Genomic DNA, 18,297 nt, shown 5'->3' with positions numbered 1-18,297 from the left:
TTTTGAAACAGAACTTAAATTGCAAACATGTATTAAGAAAGAAGCCACTTACCTTACAAACAGAGAAGACGTTAATGTTTATCAATTTATTGATAGTCTGCAAAAAAAAAAAGACATTACTTTCCAAGAATTTCATTTAGAACTATTGACATTATAGATCTATTGAAAGTAGAAAAGATGTCCTGAAATTTGCTCTGAGAATGTGAAGTCTTAAAAGGAGGGCAGAAATGAGTGAGTGCCCTAAGAACAAACACTTCTGCAGTATTTTATGGCTTACGAAGGGCCTACCTCACAAGCATCTGGCCTGGGAAGTGGGTAGAACAAGTATCATTACAACCCATTTAGCGGAGGCTAAGGAAAGTGTGATAAGGAGAGGTGGCACAAAGGTCCCAACACCACTCACTGCTGCAGCAGACTCTGCCATGGGTAATGCCACAGCCAGTCTTGCACTAACATGGTGGGGCTGATTTCTTCAGTCACTGGGTAGAATGCTCCATGTAGCACTGAAGTCAAAACTGCACAGCATCAGTTAACTCAACAAAACTCCCTGGGCCTCAGTTTCTTCCTCTGTAAAATGGAGGGGGAAGCTGGTCTTGATGGCCTCTGAGGCCCTTTCTCCACTGTGATGCTCTCATTCCAATTAAAGTGCACAGCTACAACAGTGCTTCTCTGACATTTCTGTTCATGGCACCATGTGATGCATGATGTGAGGATCCCAAGGCGAGAGTCAGGAGACCAGGACATGTCCTTGGGCCTGGAAGTTTAATTTCTGCCCCCTTCAAGGACCACTGACTTCAGAGGGTCCATTCAACTTCAAGACAGATATTACAAGAGTTACCTTAACCTGAAAAAACATGTGAACACTGCGCAAAATGCTCTGAAACACCCCCAAGAGCTCAAATAAGCAGTTCTTTCACTGATATGTTTACACAGTTTTTACTTAAGGGAAAAGCATATCCACATCAAGGAAATCATTCCTTCCACGTTAATGCTAGCTCAACTGCGCCTGTCCTACCACTAGAGAGATTTTAAAATACTTGTTTTTAGAGATGTTTTAAAAATAGCTTACATTATCCAGGTCTGGAATATCCAAAAAGTATTCGGGATACTCATATGACATTCCCACATTGTTCACTGAAATAAGACAAAAATATTAGTTATTGGTTTGCTGCCATGTATTTTAAAGATTCTTGAGAATGACGAAATAAAAATTGCCCCCTCAAATTTGCAACATGTAAAGGAACCTAAAATACATGCTAGTAAGCTAATCCTTGCTGTACTTTCAGATTACTCTAATTTCCAATATGAAAACAGAATGTTTGAATAGGATGAAAATTCAGGGTTTACTGTTTCATCTTTAATGCAAATATCTGTCTTTGGAGTTTCTTTCACCAAAATAAACATCAGATTTCTGGATTGTCAATTACATTCTTGATTTGTGCTTCATTTCCCTCACTGTACTTAATGAAACTGTTAAAAGACAAAACAATCCTATATACAGGCACCCTACCCCCCACCCCAACTAACACCGATAAAACCTGATACGAAGCGAAACGTGACAGAGCTTAGCACAGTGGTAGGTTCTTAATAAATGTTCACCGACCGAATGATTGAAAATAGGTAGCTAGAGCCCCAGGAATGAAGTTATGAACGGCTGTCAGCCAAGCAAGGTTCTTCCTACCGGTGGGATCTGGTGTCCTGTATGAATGACTTTTCTGTAAGAACAATACAGTTTGGGGGCAACAGGATGTGGGGGACCCCCTCTAACTTCACCTAGTAGTACCACATTAACAGAATATCAATTAAGAGTAGGAGTAGCTAACAGAAGTCTAAACAAAACTTAGTAAACAGAGAATTAGTAGAAAAAGGAGAGCTTAAGCAGATAAAAGACAATGAAATCGTGTAGCAACAGCAGTCGTACTGACAGACTCAGCATGGCAGGATGGAGGAAGTCCTGCACAGGACGACAGAAAAAGATCTGGGACCTGCCTTAATGTTGGCGGGCAAGACACCTGAGGTCTCTAAACCTCAGTTTCTTCATCTGTAAAGTGAGGACAATGATCGCTTGCTTTCCCTTCCTTTTAGAATTGCTGTGAGGATCAATGCTCATAGAGAAATAGTCAAAGCTGGGAAGCGACCCTGAAGAGCCATAGTCCAACCCTCTCATTTCATGTATTTATTTATTTAATAGTTAAGATTTTTTATTTTTAGTTTACAACTCTCAGTTCCACATAATTTTGAGCTCCAGATTTTCACACACACCCCCCCCCGCCCATGCATGGAATCCAATATATCTTCTACACAGACCTTCGCATTGAACTTATTTACACAATAGTCAAGTTGTAAAGAAGAATTATAACCAATGGAATGGATCAGGAGAAAGAAACAAAACCAAAAAAAAAACAAACAAAAGAAAAAAAAAGGGAAAACAAAAAAAGGAGAGTAAACGGTGTGCCTCCATCTGCATTCATACTTCATAGTTCTTTCTCTGAATGTAGATAGCTCTCTCCATCATGAGTCCTTTGGAGTTGTCCTTGTACCTTGCATTGCTGAGAAGAGCAAAGTCTATTAAGGTTGGTCATCACAGAATCCATATATCTGTGGTTGTGTATAATGTTCTCCTGTTTCTGCTTCGCTCACTCAGCATTGTATCATGTAGGTTTTTCCACGTTATTATGAAGTCCGTATCATCCCCATTTCTTATTGCATAATAGTATTCCATTACCTTCATATACCGCAACTTGTTTAGCCATTCCCCAGTTGATAGGCATCCCCGTGATTTCCAGTTCTTTGCTACTACAAAAAGAGTCGCTATAAATATTTTTGTACATGTGGGTCCTTTTCCCACTTGTGTGATCTCTTTGGGATACAACCCTACAAGTGGTATTGCTGGGTCAAAGGGTATGAACATTTTTATAGCCCTTTGGGCATAGTTCCAAATTGCCCTCCAGAATCAACCCTCTCATTTTATAACTAGAGGAAATTGAGGCCCAGAGAAGTGACTTGCCTGAAGTCAAATAGCCACTAAGTGGTCGAGCCAAGATCTGAACCCAAATCTAGGCCTCTTCCCACTACTCAACCCTGTTTCCTACAGATGAGATGGTGGGAACTCAGGACTACAGACGTAGAGTTCAAGCAGCCTTTTAGAAATGAGGAAGCTAAGGCCCACGGAGGTTATGGTCACACAAACAGCAAGCAGCAGAGTGGGAATCTGAACCCACTGTAAATTATAAACATTAAGCTACTGGTGGTACTACTACCCCGAAACCAGAGCACTTGGAGGAACCCCAGGGAAAGATTTTCAATCAGCCTTATGAAAGTCTCTTGTATCCAGGCTCTCCAGAATTTATTTGCAAAAGCAGGGTAAAATTCTTTGGACAGAACCCTGCCTAGAAGTCAGGAAGCAGAATGATAAAAGATAAAAATGTTATCAAGGCTACTTTAGCAAGGATTAGGAAAAATTAAGAGTTTCTAGTCTAACTAGACTTTAATTTTAGTCACTGAAATGGCTTCTCCTCCCAAACACAGTCTCTGAATTCAGCTATGCAAGAACTACGTCCACATCACATTACACAGAGCCAGACTACGGGTCAATTACAAAGTCCATGTGGCCAAGGCACAAACCTGGGAAAACACCCCACCTCACTGGGTCTCTTTGCTTCCATTTTGTCATCTGTAAATGTAGGGAGCTGATTCAAAGGGTCAACATGAGGGCTATCCCAGCAGCCTGGAGGGCATTTGTGAAAAAGCATCATCATGTAAATAGCACCAGGACAATCTTCCTCCAGCTGCTGAATGGTGCTTCCCTCCCAACCCTCAACACCTGCTCCACAGGCTGAAACCTTTCCCCTCTCTTCTTACACAGTCAAATCACTCTCACAGTCTTGCTCCCCCTAAACCCAGAACTTCTTTCTGCACATTACCAGCTTCCCTTGCCATACCCATAGGAAACCATCCCCTGAAATGTCTTCAGAATCAGAAGCATACTTCAGCTCAGCACCTGGGTGAACCTGGGGCAGCTCATTTGACCTCCTTGGGCCTCATCTATCAAAGGAGCGGGCTAACATACATGGTCTCCAACCTCTCCCTGAGTTTAAAATCAATGATCCTGACATCGAGGATTTGTGATTTCACCTGTGTGGGCACTTTGCCCAACTCTGCCAATTGTGGTAGCTCTAGAAACTTGGCAGGTGATCATCCCAAGCTGCCATGCTTAAAAAAAAAACAAAACACAGGCTGTGGTGAGGCACTTCTCTGAATTTGGCTGGGCTGGCCCTCGGGTAGCCAGTACGTCGTTTACCACCACAGCTTCAGAGGTTGCTAACAGGTGTTTCACAAACCATAAAATAATACAAAAATGTTGGGGCAAGCTCAGCAACTCCTGCTATGTGAACCTTGAACATAGTAGGTGTTTATTTTCTCTTTTTTCTTCCGTCTCTTCCCCCGGGAGAAGGAATTCTTGTAATAATAAGCTTAGTTGAGGAAAACAACATTCCCATGTTGGCCCTATGTATTTTTAAAGCTCAAAAGCAATGATAAGAATTATAGAGTTTAAAACCTGGGGCATTATCTAAGCTTTTTTTAATGTTCCTCTTTTAAAAGATGAGAAAAATAAAGCCACAGCAGACAAACTGGTTACACAGCTAGTTCACAACACAGCAGGCACTCAAACCCCAGTCTCCCTATTCCCATACCTGGGCACTCATACAGCCAATCTAGACTTGGCCAGATGCCATTTCCCATGCTGAATATATCCGGGTTAGTTCTTCCAGAACAAGTTACCCGTTCGGAATGATCTTCAGAAATCTAGCAAAGCCCAACTGCTGCTTGCTTTAAAAAGCATTTTCTCTAAACCACATTCTGCATCCACTACCTCTTGCAAGAGGCAAGCCCACTGTAGTTCAGAAGAGGGCCACTAGGTGGCAGCAGTAACCCAAGAGCTGGCAGCTGGTGCACCAGGAGCACCAGCAGGGAAAACAGAGCCCGAGCTTGGGAGGGGGCGAAGGATAGCAATGGGTGTGCCAAGGAAATATTGAGATTATAATTCCAACATGTTGCTCGCTTAATCTCATGTCAAAGCGAGTGTGGGCGGTGCCATCTCAGTCTATTCTGGGCCTCATTACATGAGGATCCACCATACACCCAGTGAATCCCACAAGTTGTTTTCACACCATTTGGATTTGTGAAATCCCTTCCCTGACTGCAAGCACTTAAAATGAACGGGGGAAAAAACCCAGAAACTCAATGGCTGACTTCTCCCTGGTTTGTAATGTGGTACCATGGGAGAACTCTGCTCTGAGGCCGCCTTCTTCACTGGGCTTTTCCTGATCCCCACAACTACTCCAGCCCTCCCCGTCCTTAATCACCTTGCATCTATTTGGTATTTAGTTACATATATATTTTTTACCTATCACTTCTACATAGAGATGTTGTTTCCCTCAACAGAATAAAACCTCTCTGAGGGCAGGGGCTGTTTCCATTTCTGTTATTGTATTCCTAGTGTTGGGCACACTATAGGCCTTTAATAAATGCCTACTGACTGACTGAAGAAGAGGGGTTAGTGTTTAAAACTTCAAAGACAGAGCTTTCTTCTCAACCACCTTCTTTACCCTCCCCCCTTCAAAAATAAACACCTCTAGGCTATCATCTTACAGATTTAGTGACAGGTATCAAGTGACTAAAAATCTGGTTACAGACATTGTGGAAAATGGAGAGATGGCCAAGACCTAGTCCTTGTCCTCAAGCAGAGATAGGAATCAACAAAAATTTATGAAGCACCTACTATGTGCCAGGCTCTGTGTTAGGACCTGAGGACACAAAGACAAAAGTGAAACAGGCCCCTGCCCTCAAGGAGTTTTCATTCCAGGACAAGTTTGTTATGACAACTAGTATAAAATAAAATAGGAGAAATACAAAATGCAGTAGTAAATTAAGAAGAAGGAGAAATTTCTGAACTTTGTAGAGTTCGGGAAGGAAGAAGCATCTGAGCTGGACCTTCCAAACTAGTCAGGAATCAGACTAGTAAAACTGGGAGGTGGTGGTGGCAGAACAGGCATTCTGGAGGAGGCAAACACCAAGGCCAGCCACGGGTATGGATACTGAAACACACAATGTATTCAGGGAACTTTCATCTACTATTGTCCAACTTGCACCATCATCTCCTCCTTTACTCCTGTCTCACATGAAAACGTGGCTGGCCCTTCTACCTCTCCACATGTACCCTGGAGCTCAGTCCCTTCTGTTTACTCCAGCAGACCGCCGTCTCTACAATCCCTACTCTCCCTCTCTCCAATCTCCAGTCTCTCCCTATCTCCTGACGACTTCTCTTCTGCCTACAAACACACTCATGGCTTGCCCATCTCCCCACAGCCACTACCTCTTGTCCTCTCTTCCCCCTCCCCAAGCTCCTTGAGCAAGCCTTCCATGTTAGAGGCCTCCACATTTTCTCTTATTACTTCTAAATTCTCAATAATCTGACTTCCTGCCTCATCTTTCAATGCTCTCTCCAAAGTCACCAACGATTTCTTAATTGCCAGATGTGATGGCCTTGTCTTGATCCTCATCCTTTTTCAGAGAGCTCTGCTATGGTTGATGGTGCTGTTTCCTCCTGGATACCATCTCTTCTCTCAGTGTTATGACACTGTTTTCTCCTGGTTCTCCTCCTCCCTGTAGGACTATTCCTTTGCTGATTCTTCATCCAGGTCATGCCTGGATAAATTCTTCAACTTGAAAAGGCTACAAGCCAAGACCAAAGTGGAGGGAGTGTTGGTGCACGATTTTTCTGTTTGCAGATGATTTTGCTCTCCAGTTCAGCCTCAGAAGCTGAGATGCAACAAAGTACGGATCAATTCTCTGATGCTTGTGCTAATTTTGGCCTAACAATTAGCACCAAGAAAACACAGGTGCTCCATCAGCCACCACCACAGCATCCATACATGGAACCATCAGTTACAGCAAATGGAGAAGTTCTGAATGCTGTGGATAAGTTCACTTACCTTGGTAGTGTACTTTCTAGGGACATACGCATTGATAATGAGGTTGACACACGCATTGCTAGAGCTAGTTCAGTGTTTGGGAGGCTCTGAAGGAAAGTGTGGGAGAGAAGAGGCTGCCTTCCAAACTGAAGGTCTGTGAAACTGGGACAGTGCACCAGCACCATGCCGGGAAACTGAATCGCTTTCATTTGAATTGTCTTAGGAAGATTCTGAAGATCACCTGGCAGAATAAGATACCAGACACTGAGGTCCTTTCCTGAACTAAACTGCCAAGCATTTAAACTCTGCTTTAGAAAGCGCAACTCCGATGGGCTGGCCACATTGTTTGAATGCAAAACGTACGCTTGCCAAAAAGACTATTTTATGAAGAACTCACAAAAGGCAAGTGTTCACATGGTGGTCAGACGAAACGATATAAGGACATTCTCAAAGTCTCTCTTAAGAACTTTAGAACTGATAGTGTGACATGGGAGACACTGGCACAGGACCACCCAGCATGGCGTGCTCTCATCAGAAAAGGTACTGTGCTCTATGAGCAAAGCAGAACCGAAACAGCTCAAAGGGAATGCAGGATGCACAAATTTAGAGAATCCACCTCAAACGTTCACATGGACTATTTGTGCCCGACCTGTGGTAGAGCATTCTGAGCTTGTATTGGTCTCATCATACGCAGTTGGACAGCCTGAAACTTGACTCTAGCATGGCGATGTCATTTTGGTCCTCTTCGAGAACGAATTACAACCACCACCAACTAGACCGTGCCTATTAACCTTAGATGTCAGCTAAGGCTCTGTCCTGGGTTCTCTTCTCTTTCTCCACCATCTTCCTTAGAGATCTCTTCACTTCTTATGAATCAATTATCTCCATGGAGATGTTTCACAGACTGAAATATCCAGCTCCAGTGTCCTTCCTCAGCTCCAGTCCTATCTTTTGAACATCTCAAACTGGATGGCGCAAAGTGTCTCAAATTCAACATGTCCAAAACAGAGCCCATTTTTAATGTGCAGAAGCCCTCCCTACTTTCCTATTACTGTAGAGGGCAGCCCCACACTCCTACTGACCGACCATGGATAGGGCTGTTCAACCCCTCATTACTACTCACACCTTTGGAATTAATTGTGTGACATGGGAGATACTGGCACAGGAACACCCAACATGGCCTTCCCTTATCAGAGAAGGTGCTGCGCTCTATGAGCAAAGCAGAATTGAAATAGATCCAAAGAAGTGCAAGATGTGCAAATTTCGAGAATCCACCTCAAATATTCACATAGACAAGTTGTGCCTGACCTGTGGTAGAGCATTCCAAGCTCATATTGCTCTGATCAGCCATAGTCAGACGTTGTAACCTGACTCTAACATAGTGCTCTCATTTCAGTACTCTTGGAGTACAAAGGATAATAAACAACCAACCAACCAACCACTCACACCACTGGTTATCTAACCTGTTGTCAAATCTCATCATTTCTACCTTTGCAACATCTCTACTCTACATCCCCCTTTCTCAACTTATGCAGGCACCTCTCTAGTACAGACCATCAGCACATTTCACCTGGTCTATTGTAGCAGCCTGCTAACTGGACTCCGTATCTCCCAGCTCTCCCTATTCCCACCCAGACTCCCCTCAACTACTGAAGGATTTTTTCCTATAACACAAATGTCTGACCATGTCACACCCAGACTTGATAAACTGCACTGGTTCCCTACTACCTCTAGAGTCAAATAGAAGCTCCTTTGCCTGGCAATGAAGATGAATGACCTGGCCCTTCCCCTCTGGTCAGTCTTCTTGGCACATTCCTCACAGAGGACACCATCTCCCACCTTTGTGGCTAGAACTCTCTCTCCCTCCTCCCATTTGCCTCTTGGCTTCCTGAGTTTCCTTCAAGATTCAGCTCATACTCCCCACTTCAACAGAAGGTTCAATTCTGTTTTCTTTCCACCTCCAACTGCTCTCCTAATGGCTTTTTTTCTGGGCCATCCTTCCATCTCAACTTACATATGTTATAAGCACAGTGATTTCTACATGGTCTCCTCATTAGAATGAGGTCCTTGAGGTCAGGAGCTGTTTGGTCATCCCCCCACCAACTTTTTTGGTATCTCTGGCACTTAGCACAGGATCTGCCTCTAGGCCGGGTTGACTGGACAGCAGGGAGGCAGGAAAGAAACTGGCAGGTAACAAGGCTGGAGAGGTCGAATTTCAAACTAAGGAGGTTCAATTAGCAAACATTAAGGAAAGATTGAGGGAAAGAAAAGGTCAATATGGCCTTAGGCATAAACTCTGCACAATGATATAAACTTTGCCCCTTCAAAAATGTGGGAGTACTCATCTGGGCTACAATTTATCCACCTATCTAAGGTTGAGCCAAAGTAAAAGAGGAGTAGAGATAAGATGGGATGTGGCAGGCCCAGGAGAAGGGACTAACAGGAAAGGACAGGCAGGGAACAGCAGGTGACCCAGAGGCAGGCCGACAGTGTTGTCAGAGTCATAGCCAGGAAGGCCCAGGAGCCACACTCTACACTGGCTTCCAATTCTCAGTCATAAGCTTCAGAAAACATGGTGCTCAAAATGGAAAGCACAGTAAATTTCTGGCTAACTCTGAAAAAGTTCCACAAATGTTCTAATTGTATCATTCTTTTCTATTTTTAAATCATTCTCCTTCCCTGTCTTTTTAAATTAGCAAGGACTAGATGTTTGTTTCTGCTAAGTTCATTTGCTGTTGTTAACCACCTAAACTCAAAATTCTCCATCAAAACCAGAAGCTGTGAAGACAATGATGTTCCATCAGAGGATGTGATTTTTCCTGGTGGTCAGGGTTGGGGCAGGCGCAGAGAAGAGTGAAGGACCAGAGAGTCAGGAAGGTCTATTTTCAAACAAAAAATTTCAATCCTAAGAGTTGAGGACAGGTATACCAAATGCCCTATTTGCATGTTCCTCAGGTATGAGATGTGAAATTAACATGTGAGAAGGGCTATAGAAATGTTCTTAAAAGCCCCGATGTCTTTAAACATATACTAGATATGTCAAATTGTTCTTCCTCATTCTAGTACTTGGCTCATCAGGTCAAGTCTAAAAACACAGGATTTCCATTTCAGTCACCTTCAAGATCGTCTACACTTACCCTGCCCCAGCAATGACTCATCTGACTAGAGGAATTCCAGCCCAGGTGGAGTTAGGGACTGGAGAAGAAACACTTTACCAGATAGCTCATTCTTCTCCGGGCTTGCACTCAAGACTTCCTCCACCATCCCCCAGAACCTCTTCATCCTGGGAGCCCACTGCAGCTCTTCTCCCGTCTGGCCTCTACATTGGCCTGGATGGCTCCTCCTAGAAGGTCCCATGTAGGGAGGGAGCCCAAGCCGCCTATGTGTTCATTCTCCTAGAGGTTGCACTCTAGACTTTTTCTACCATGCCAGACTGCCCTCTCCCACCTTTCAGCTCTTTTATGTACTGTCTTCCCCCAAAAGAATGTAATCTCCTTGAGAGCAGGGATTGTCCGGCTAGTATTTATATTCCCAGAGCCAGACGCAGAGTAAGCATTTTATAAATGCTAGCTTAATTTTTAAAACTTAAAATAATTTAGCTTCATTTATCAGGGATTGGTTTAGAGTAATTTTTTAAAAAACCAACTGGATTAGGAGCCATATACTTTGGGAGGTTAATGTACTTGCCTGATATTTTAAGACCATGGTAAAAATAGACAGGTGAGGTAATTAGCAAAATGATTCAGGTCAGAAACCATCCTGAAGGGAAAGCAAGGGGTCTGGTCAGGGATTACCCAGACTCCCTACCTGCTGATGAAATTCACCAAACTACTGCTCTCTTCTCCTCCCTTTTCCCCTCCCCTGTTCTGCCCTCTCCCCAGCACGGGTTGCTCCAACTGCCTCAAGTCCCTGGAGTGCAGGGACTCTGGCAAAGAAAGGTTCCGCTTTCTTTTATTTAACATATTGCTGCAGCTAGCACATGTTCATAGTCTGACAGATGATATTTGGAACACTATGCAAAACATTTTGCAAACTTTACAGTTTTCCTACATTTGTGAGAATCAATTTCTAAATAAAAAGGAGTTTACAAGGCTTTAAATTTGCAGTGGCTTTAATCAGAATCTGCAAATTGAGGCTGAGTCAGAAGCTACACAATAGAAAATTTCCAGTATTTACTTCTAAGTTGCTATGTATTCCCCATAACAAAATTAAATGCAATTGGCTAAGCATAAACTTTGCTGGGGTGAAGGTGGTGTGAAAGAAGGAGGTGGGGGAGGGAATGGGACTGGATCAGATTATACAATAGTTCACAGCTCAAGGAAAGACTACTTTGAACATGAATTATGGGCCCATTTATACCTGAGGTTACTGATACCTTTGTAACTGTAAGCAGGTAATAAAAGAACCTCCTTTCTCTAGATCTCAAGTTTCTTACAACTAGATCATTTCAAAGTCCTCACCTTTCCCAATCCAAATTCTATGATCTTATAAATTTGTTTTTTTTTTTAATTTTTATCAATATATTTTATTTTTATTACTTTACTTCCCAATATATTGTGTCCCTCTCATCCACCCAGACAGCTGTCCCTAATAACAAAGGATAAAAAAAGAGGGGGAAAAAAAACAATTCAGCAAAACTAATCAACATCCATCAAGTTCACCAGTCTTTCTCTGTAGTGATTGGTGAAGGTCCACCTGTCCACACCCATGATTCTCTTCCCTGGCAAAGAAGGAAATGCTGTATCTCCTTCCTTCTCTCTTATTTTTTTTTTTGGGGGGGGGGGGTGTTGAGGTTTAAGTTTGGTCATTATAATTACACAGCATTCAACTGTGATTTCTCTATGGACTGAGAAGCAGTGTGGCAGACTGAACACAGAGATATCCTCAGGTAGAACAAAGACCTGGGTTCAAGTCACTTAACTTCTCAGTCCAGGCAACTTTGGAAAAAATGAATTGCAGAGATGGTGCCTAACTGCACAGATGGAAAAAAGTTTCCTCACTGGAGAATTCCTTATCCCAATGAAGTCAGAGGTCCCACATCTATACCCCAAGGCCTAGCTTTGATCAATGGTATTCATAGCTATGAGGTAAAGCTAAGGTGTCTGCACGTTTTTAGTCCCTTTTTGTTTATTACTTGGAAGAGCCAAACTCAGACTAGACTTTCGCATCCTGGTGAAAGAGTAAGACCAACCTTCCCAGCAAGCATGGGCCCATGCTGCCCCAAATACAGCTAACCCAGGTTGCCACAGGCTCCATTTGCCGAGAAGCCACATCTCTAAGCAAGAGGAGGCTTGTCTGGGAGGTGGGAAGGCAGCTGGGCTGGGGGTAGACCAGATGGAAAACTCTACAAAATGCAGTATGATTACTGGAAGAAGCAACTGGAAGGGCTGTCCTCACAAGCCATCCACTTCAATCCCCTCTTTGACTCAGCATCCCTCCTGTCACTTGTGACTATCCTGGACATGATTTGGGACAGAGTAGAACAAAAGTCAGTTCCTGCCCCTATCTTCTCTTAACATTACTTTTTGGAAGGGAGGGGTTGGCCTCTGGTAAGACTAATTGGAAAAGAGGCAGAACCAGCCCCTTAGCCTTTTAAATTTTTTTGGGGTGGTGGTAATATTTTTTATCTCCTGCAGCCCCAGGCTAGCACAGTATCTTTGCACATGTTAAGCGTTTAATAAATGCTTATTAAATGGCTAAAAGCAAAATTTTTAGGCAGGGGGATGTGTTTGGGGCAAAAACCTCCTTTCTAGCCCTCATCTCTCTCTTCCTTAACCCCCAGGGCAATGGAGCTGTTAAGAGCTACACAGGCCTGCTCATTCTACCTCAGGCTCCTTCAACCAAAACTCATACCCCCATTGCCAGTGTTTCTAATTTCACTGAGGGATGGAGACAAGGGTTCTTAACCTGGGGACAAGGGATGTTTTCAGACAGTCCATGAACTTGGATGGGAAAGAATTTGCATCTTTATCAGGACTAACTGAAAATGAGCATTTCCTCCAATTATTTAAAAGCAGGATTCTGCGATTCCACCTCCCCAGACTGCCAAAGGGGTCTAGAACATAAACAAGGGCAAGATCTCCTAGTGCAGGAGGTGGAGAAGAAAGGACAACAGACCAGAGATTTCTGCCTTGAAGCTATCTGTATGGCCCAACACAGGGCAAGCAGCCTCTCCCAGGCTCATCTTCTTCATCTCTAAACATGGAGGTGGTTGGACTAGATGACAGAATACAAATAGTAGTAATAGTAATAATAGTAATACCACAGAGCATTTATATAGCACTTTAAAGTTTGCAAAGCACATTCCAGATTAATTCATTCGACCTGTTTTTCAAAGGAAAACAAAAGACCTAATATAAGCCACAGAAAGAGGCTATCCTTGGCATACTTCCTATTTAAAGTTTTCTTGATGTGAGGAGATCTTTTTCTCTAAGGGAGGCATTCCACAGCCCCAAAGGCCTAGTCCAGGTGGTCATGCCTGGATTCTTTCTCAATGGCGATCACTATCTGTGATGTATGTCATAGAGCATTTGCTTGCTCAGGCGTGGACTGGATTCCATGCATTTTGTCCCTCAAGTCTGAGGCTGTGGGACTTTGGAAAGCTACTACTTTAGACCTGAGTCATCACTACTGCACTGACAGGTACACTGTTTGGTTCAATGGCCTTTCAGCGAATATTGGCCTCTCTTGATCAAACTTGAAGATGAAAAGGTTTTCTAATGTCCAGAACAAGTATGTAGAAAGAGGGCCAGATTTGGGTCCAAGCTCTGACTGGGGACAACTTAGTTCATCCACCTCTCTAAGCACCAGCTCCCTCATCTTGTAAAATGAGTGGGGTAGAATAGATAATTGATAAGGATACTTTCACGTCTAAAATTTGGAATTTTCTAAATGACTTCACCTCAGCAGGTCTCATCTGTAAAACAGGACTAAAAACTCTGTCTACCTAGCTCTCAGGACAGTTGTGAGGAAAGTGTTTTATAAAAAGCACTAGAGGAGCGAGCTATTATTAATAATATGCTCATTTCTAACTATGCCTACTACTCACTTGATCTCATCTTCCTCAATGAAAAAGGTGCATTTATCCATAAGATATTCTCAGACTCATTCTCCTTTGCATTCCCTGAAAGAAGAAGCTGAATGCCTACCCCTTTTACTTAATTATCTCGAGGGCACAACTTCTTAACCTTAAGTGTTCATGGAGGTGTGTCCAGTTAGGCTGACCTCTCAGCACAAACTCCTGCAATTCCCTGCTGTTTTTCTCTGCTCACTTACTGAAAACAGTATCACTCTCAAGTGCCTGCACACTTTCCATTGTGACTCTAAAAATACCCCTGTGCTGCATTCATCACTTGCAATCTGTTTGCCACATATCACAGCTCCTCAAAGAGCCGGGTTGGTCCTTTGACAAAAGTTATATGGGCTCTTGCTAGGCCCAAGCTTGAAGTTTGTCTAGTCCTGGACTTGGAGTCAGGAAGATCTGAGTTCAAAATTCTGCCTGAGACACTGACTAGCTGTGCAAACCTGGGCAAGTCACGTCTGCCTCAGTTTCCTCATTTATAAAATGGGGACAAAATAGCACCTGCCTCCCAGGGTTGTTGTGAGGATCACATGAGAACTTCTGTAAAATACTTTGCAAACCTTAAAGCATTACATAATTATTATAGTCATCCAGGTTTTGCTAAAAACCTCTTGAGAGGGGAGGCTGACCACACCGTCACATGCAGCCTGTTCCATTTAAGGAATAGTCTGAATGGTTAATAAGCTTTCTGAGAGCCTAACTATGCCTCTCTTCCTGCCCATGTTCCTATTTCTGCCCTTTACACAACTCTGAACTTGCCTCTTACATTAAGGCCACGTGATACCTTTCTCAATATTTATAAGTTGTGTGACCAAGAACATATCATTTAGCTTCAATCAAGTTCTAGCCTCAATTTCCTCATGTGTAAAATGGAGGTAATACTTTTATTCGACCTGCCTCAAAGGATTACTATAAGGCAAATGGAGCGTCAGCCTCAAAGTGCTGCATAAATGTAAACTAATATTGTACAGATATGAAAGCCACTTGAAAATGATGACGCACTAAACCAATGTAAGATGTCGTCGTCATCGTCATCGTCATCATTACGATGATTCCCACCCATTCTTTTCCCTCTATCTCCAGTGCAGGCACCTGATCCTGAGCTTCTAGTCTGGAAGCCTACGTGGTAAGAAGTAGGTATTTATGACAATGGACTACATCGCTACAAGATGGTGACGTGGTGGACCTAAACGGAGTCAGGAAGCTCTGCTTACTCACCCCCTAGCCCTCACAAGTCTCCTGACCTCTCTTCGCCTCAGTTTCTTCACCTGTAAAGTGGGGGTAACAGTAACACCTACCTCGCACCTACCTTTTGCATTTTGCAAAGCTTAAAGCATCACATACGTAAGCATCAGCTATCATTATCTTTACTGCACGATTAATACTCATACTTTCCAAAAAGATTATCAAAGAACAAAGGCTTCAAATTAGGAAACGACAGTTTAGTCACCCACTCCACAAGAGGCTCTCGCCTGGTTTCTCCCTCAGTCTGAGTCTCGCTCTAAGTCTCCTGTCTCTGCCCCTGGTTCACCATCACCTTTAGAAGGGGGTTAAGGGCAACTGACAGAGGAATGGTTTAACTGGCTGGCTCCACCTGGTTGCCGCCAATGAAGGAGGAAAAGAAAAGTCAGGATTCTGCAGAAGGCCAATTTCTCGCCGGGTATTCAGTGCCCAGTCCACGGCACTGAACTGCACCAGATTTAAGCTAATAAAGAGCTAAAGGTTTTGATGCTGGTGAGGACTGCAGGCCATGAATGCTTTAAAATAAAACATGGAGGCCATAGCGCACATGGGAGACCTTTGGTGCTCATACAGTAAGAACAGTGGTATAGACAGGGGTTAGGCAGAAGGGGCAAGAGGACTTCTCAAGGTCAGGATGAAGAGCAGAACCTACTAGAGATTCCAAGATAAGCCTTCTGTTTGACTTTTCAAAACAGAACGCCTACGGCAGGTGCCTTAATTGTCAGAAAACTACAGATTAATCCTTGGGACTAGGCCTGCCCGGGGAGGCCATTAAAGAGGAGAATGTACTCATTACCAAGTCCAGGACATTTCAGATTCTGCAGCAAGGAGGAGTACTTCCTGTACCAAGCACTTCCTGTACTCTTCTTGGTGTTTCTCTCTAACTGAAATGCCTAGAGTGTGAGGGAATCGCTCCACAGAGCTGGTCTTTCCCTAACAGCTTCAGGACGACATGCTTTGTCTAATGACATGAAGTATTAAGGCATTAAACTGGAAACAGGAACTTAATTTTATTTTTAAATGGAATGAAAACAAATTAATAATAGGGAAAACAAAATGGCAGAAAAGCAAATTTTCTAAGGCCATAGGTCTCTATTCAAAAGCAGGTTCATATATGAATAACATTCAAAATTCATAATAACCTCATCTATTGTGTTTACGAGTTTGTTCCATACACTTAAGAGTATATAGACAACAGTAGTGTTTTGTGAACTGGTTTTGTACTAATAAACACAAGGCAAGTAGGAGGGAAGTTTACATGATAGCCTGAATCCAAGAAATGGGCCAAAGACACAAACCTAAAACACCAATCTGGAGGCCTGCCAGCTCTGTCTGGATCTTCTTGTAGATATCAATTGATCCAAAGTCAACAGCAATCGTCTTGGTTTCCACTTTGAATTTTTCTCCTAAAAAGGAACAGAGAGAGAGATTTTAAAAATATATGTATGAATCAGAATTCCAATTCAGTGACACTTTTTTCTTTTAAAATTATCAAACTGGAGATGATTCTTGGAATATGACACCAGACCCTGCCCTCCTTATCCCATGTGAGACCCTGACCGTGGCACTGAACCCTGCTGTAAGTCTCAGTTTCCTCCACTGTAAAATGAAAACCTTAGACTCAAGGATATCTGAACTCTTTCCTCTTCCAGTTCTAACCCTATGATCCCAAGATTTTCATACTGGAGAGAAAGCCTAGCTGATATCATAAAATAAGGAGCTAATGTCGAGCCAAATTTTCAATTTATTGTTGCTTTTCAGTCGTGTCTGACTCTGTGATCCTGTTTAGGGTTTTCTTGGCAAAGATGTGGAGTTTGCCACCTCCTTTTCCAGATTATTTTACAGATGAGGAAATGAAGCAAACAGGGGGTTGAGTGACTTGCCCAGCATCACACGGCTAGTGAGTGTCTGAAGCCAGATTTCAACTCACAGGGCCCACTGCTCTATCCGCTGTGCCACCTAACTGCCCAGCGTGAATCTAAGTAACACACAATCAATTATACCTTTCGCAAAATGATGACAGTGGCATCTACTTCAAGATCTTTAGATAAACTGCATGACACAATAAAAGGAAACACACAATGCACATCTAAATATGTTTGAAGATTTTAATGAAAATTGAAGATCTCACAATTTCAGTGCAAAATTATTCAGTGGTTGGTGGGACATATGGACGATTACCACACATCAATATTTACAGTCAAACAAAAATGGTAACACAAAATATGACCTTACTTTAGGCCCTGAAGTCTAGCTAAGAGTTAGCAGTCACAGTCACCAATGACCTCCTAAGAGCTTTAGAGAAACCCCTCAGTGAAGGCAGTCTTTAACTAGGCAGAGAAAGTGCCATCAAAGCAGTGATCTGCATAATCAAAGGTCCCAAAGCTCCACCCTAGGGCTGAAGGGTGCCCAATCAACAATCAATAAGCATTTATTAAGCACTCAGGACTGGAGCTGAAAGTTCAGGATACAAAGAAAAGCCTAGACCTTTTTTCCAAGGGAATGAGTGGTGATAGTCACTAAAATATATAAGAAAAGCACTTCTTTAAGCAAACTAATCACAGTGACTTCCATATTGGTTAGCTATATTTAATAAAAGCTAACAGACTGGAATTTGGTTGTACTATAAATAATAAGGATAAATCCCTGCTTCCTTTAAAAAAGAGATGGGGAGGGGGGAGGCATAAATGGCAACCCTTTTCACCAGATGCCACATAAATCCACATGGAAAGAAGCAACTCCTATTGAAAAGGATTCCTGCCTTAAAGCTAAAGCTGGGTCATGAGCAACTTGGGTCTCAGTAAGAATCAAGGACAAGAAATGACCCTGGAAAGACATGTTTGCAAGGACTTCAAATCAGGTGGAGAAGGAAGAATAACTGATCCAAAAAATACTTTGCCTCGGCTTGAAGACACAATTACTGCCTTAACACACACAAATGGTCTCCTGCTCATAAACTGGAAGCCTAGAAAACATGAGGACAGCATATCTTTTTAAAGT

The 18,297-nt window shown here is 42.9% G+C and overlaps 1 protein-coding gene across 1 annotated transcript in view; it reads right to left on the bottom strand.

Moving 5' to 3' along the window:
* Positions 1-18,297, bottom strand: part of HSD17B12 (hydroxysteroid 17-beta dehydrogenase 12) — a 148,549-nt gene that overhangs the window by 50,417 nt on the left and 79,835 nt on the right. Inside the window, exons 4-6 of the mRNA XM_036764894.1 lie at positions 16,596-16,703; positions 1,070-1,134; positions 53-97 (exon numbers count right to left, since the gene is read on the bottom strand). Of these exons, the coding sequence (XP_036620789.1) occupies positions 53-97; positions 1,070-1,134; positions 16,596-16,703 (218 nt within the window). The remainder of the gene's footprint in view (positions 1-52; positions 98-1,069; positions 1,135-16,595; positions 16,704-18,297) is intronic.

Source organism: Trichosurus vulpecula, chromosome 6 (genome assembly GCF_011100635.1).
Source record: "Trichosurus vulpecula isolate mTriVul1 chromosome 6, mTriVul1.pri, whole genome shotgun sequence".
Lineage (NCBI taxonomy): Eukaryota > Metazoa > Chordata > Mammalia > Diprotodontia > Phalangeridae > Trichosurus > Trichosurus vulpecula.
The sequence above is the reverse complement of the archived record's forward strand: the minus strand, read 5'-3'. Positions and strand labels throughout refer to the sequence as shown.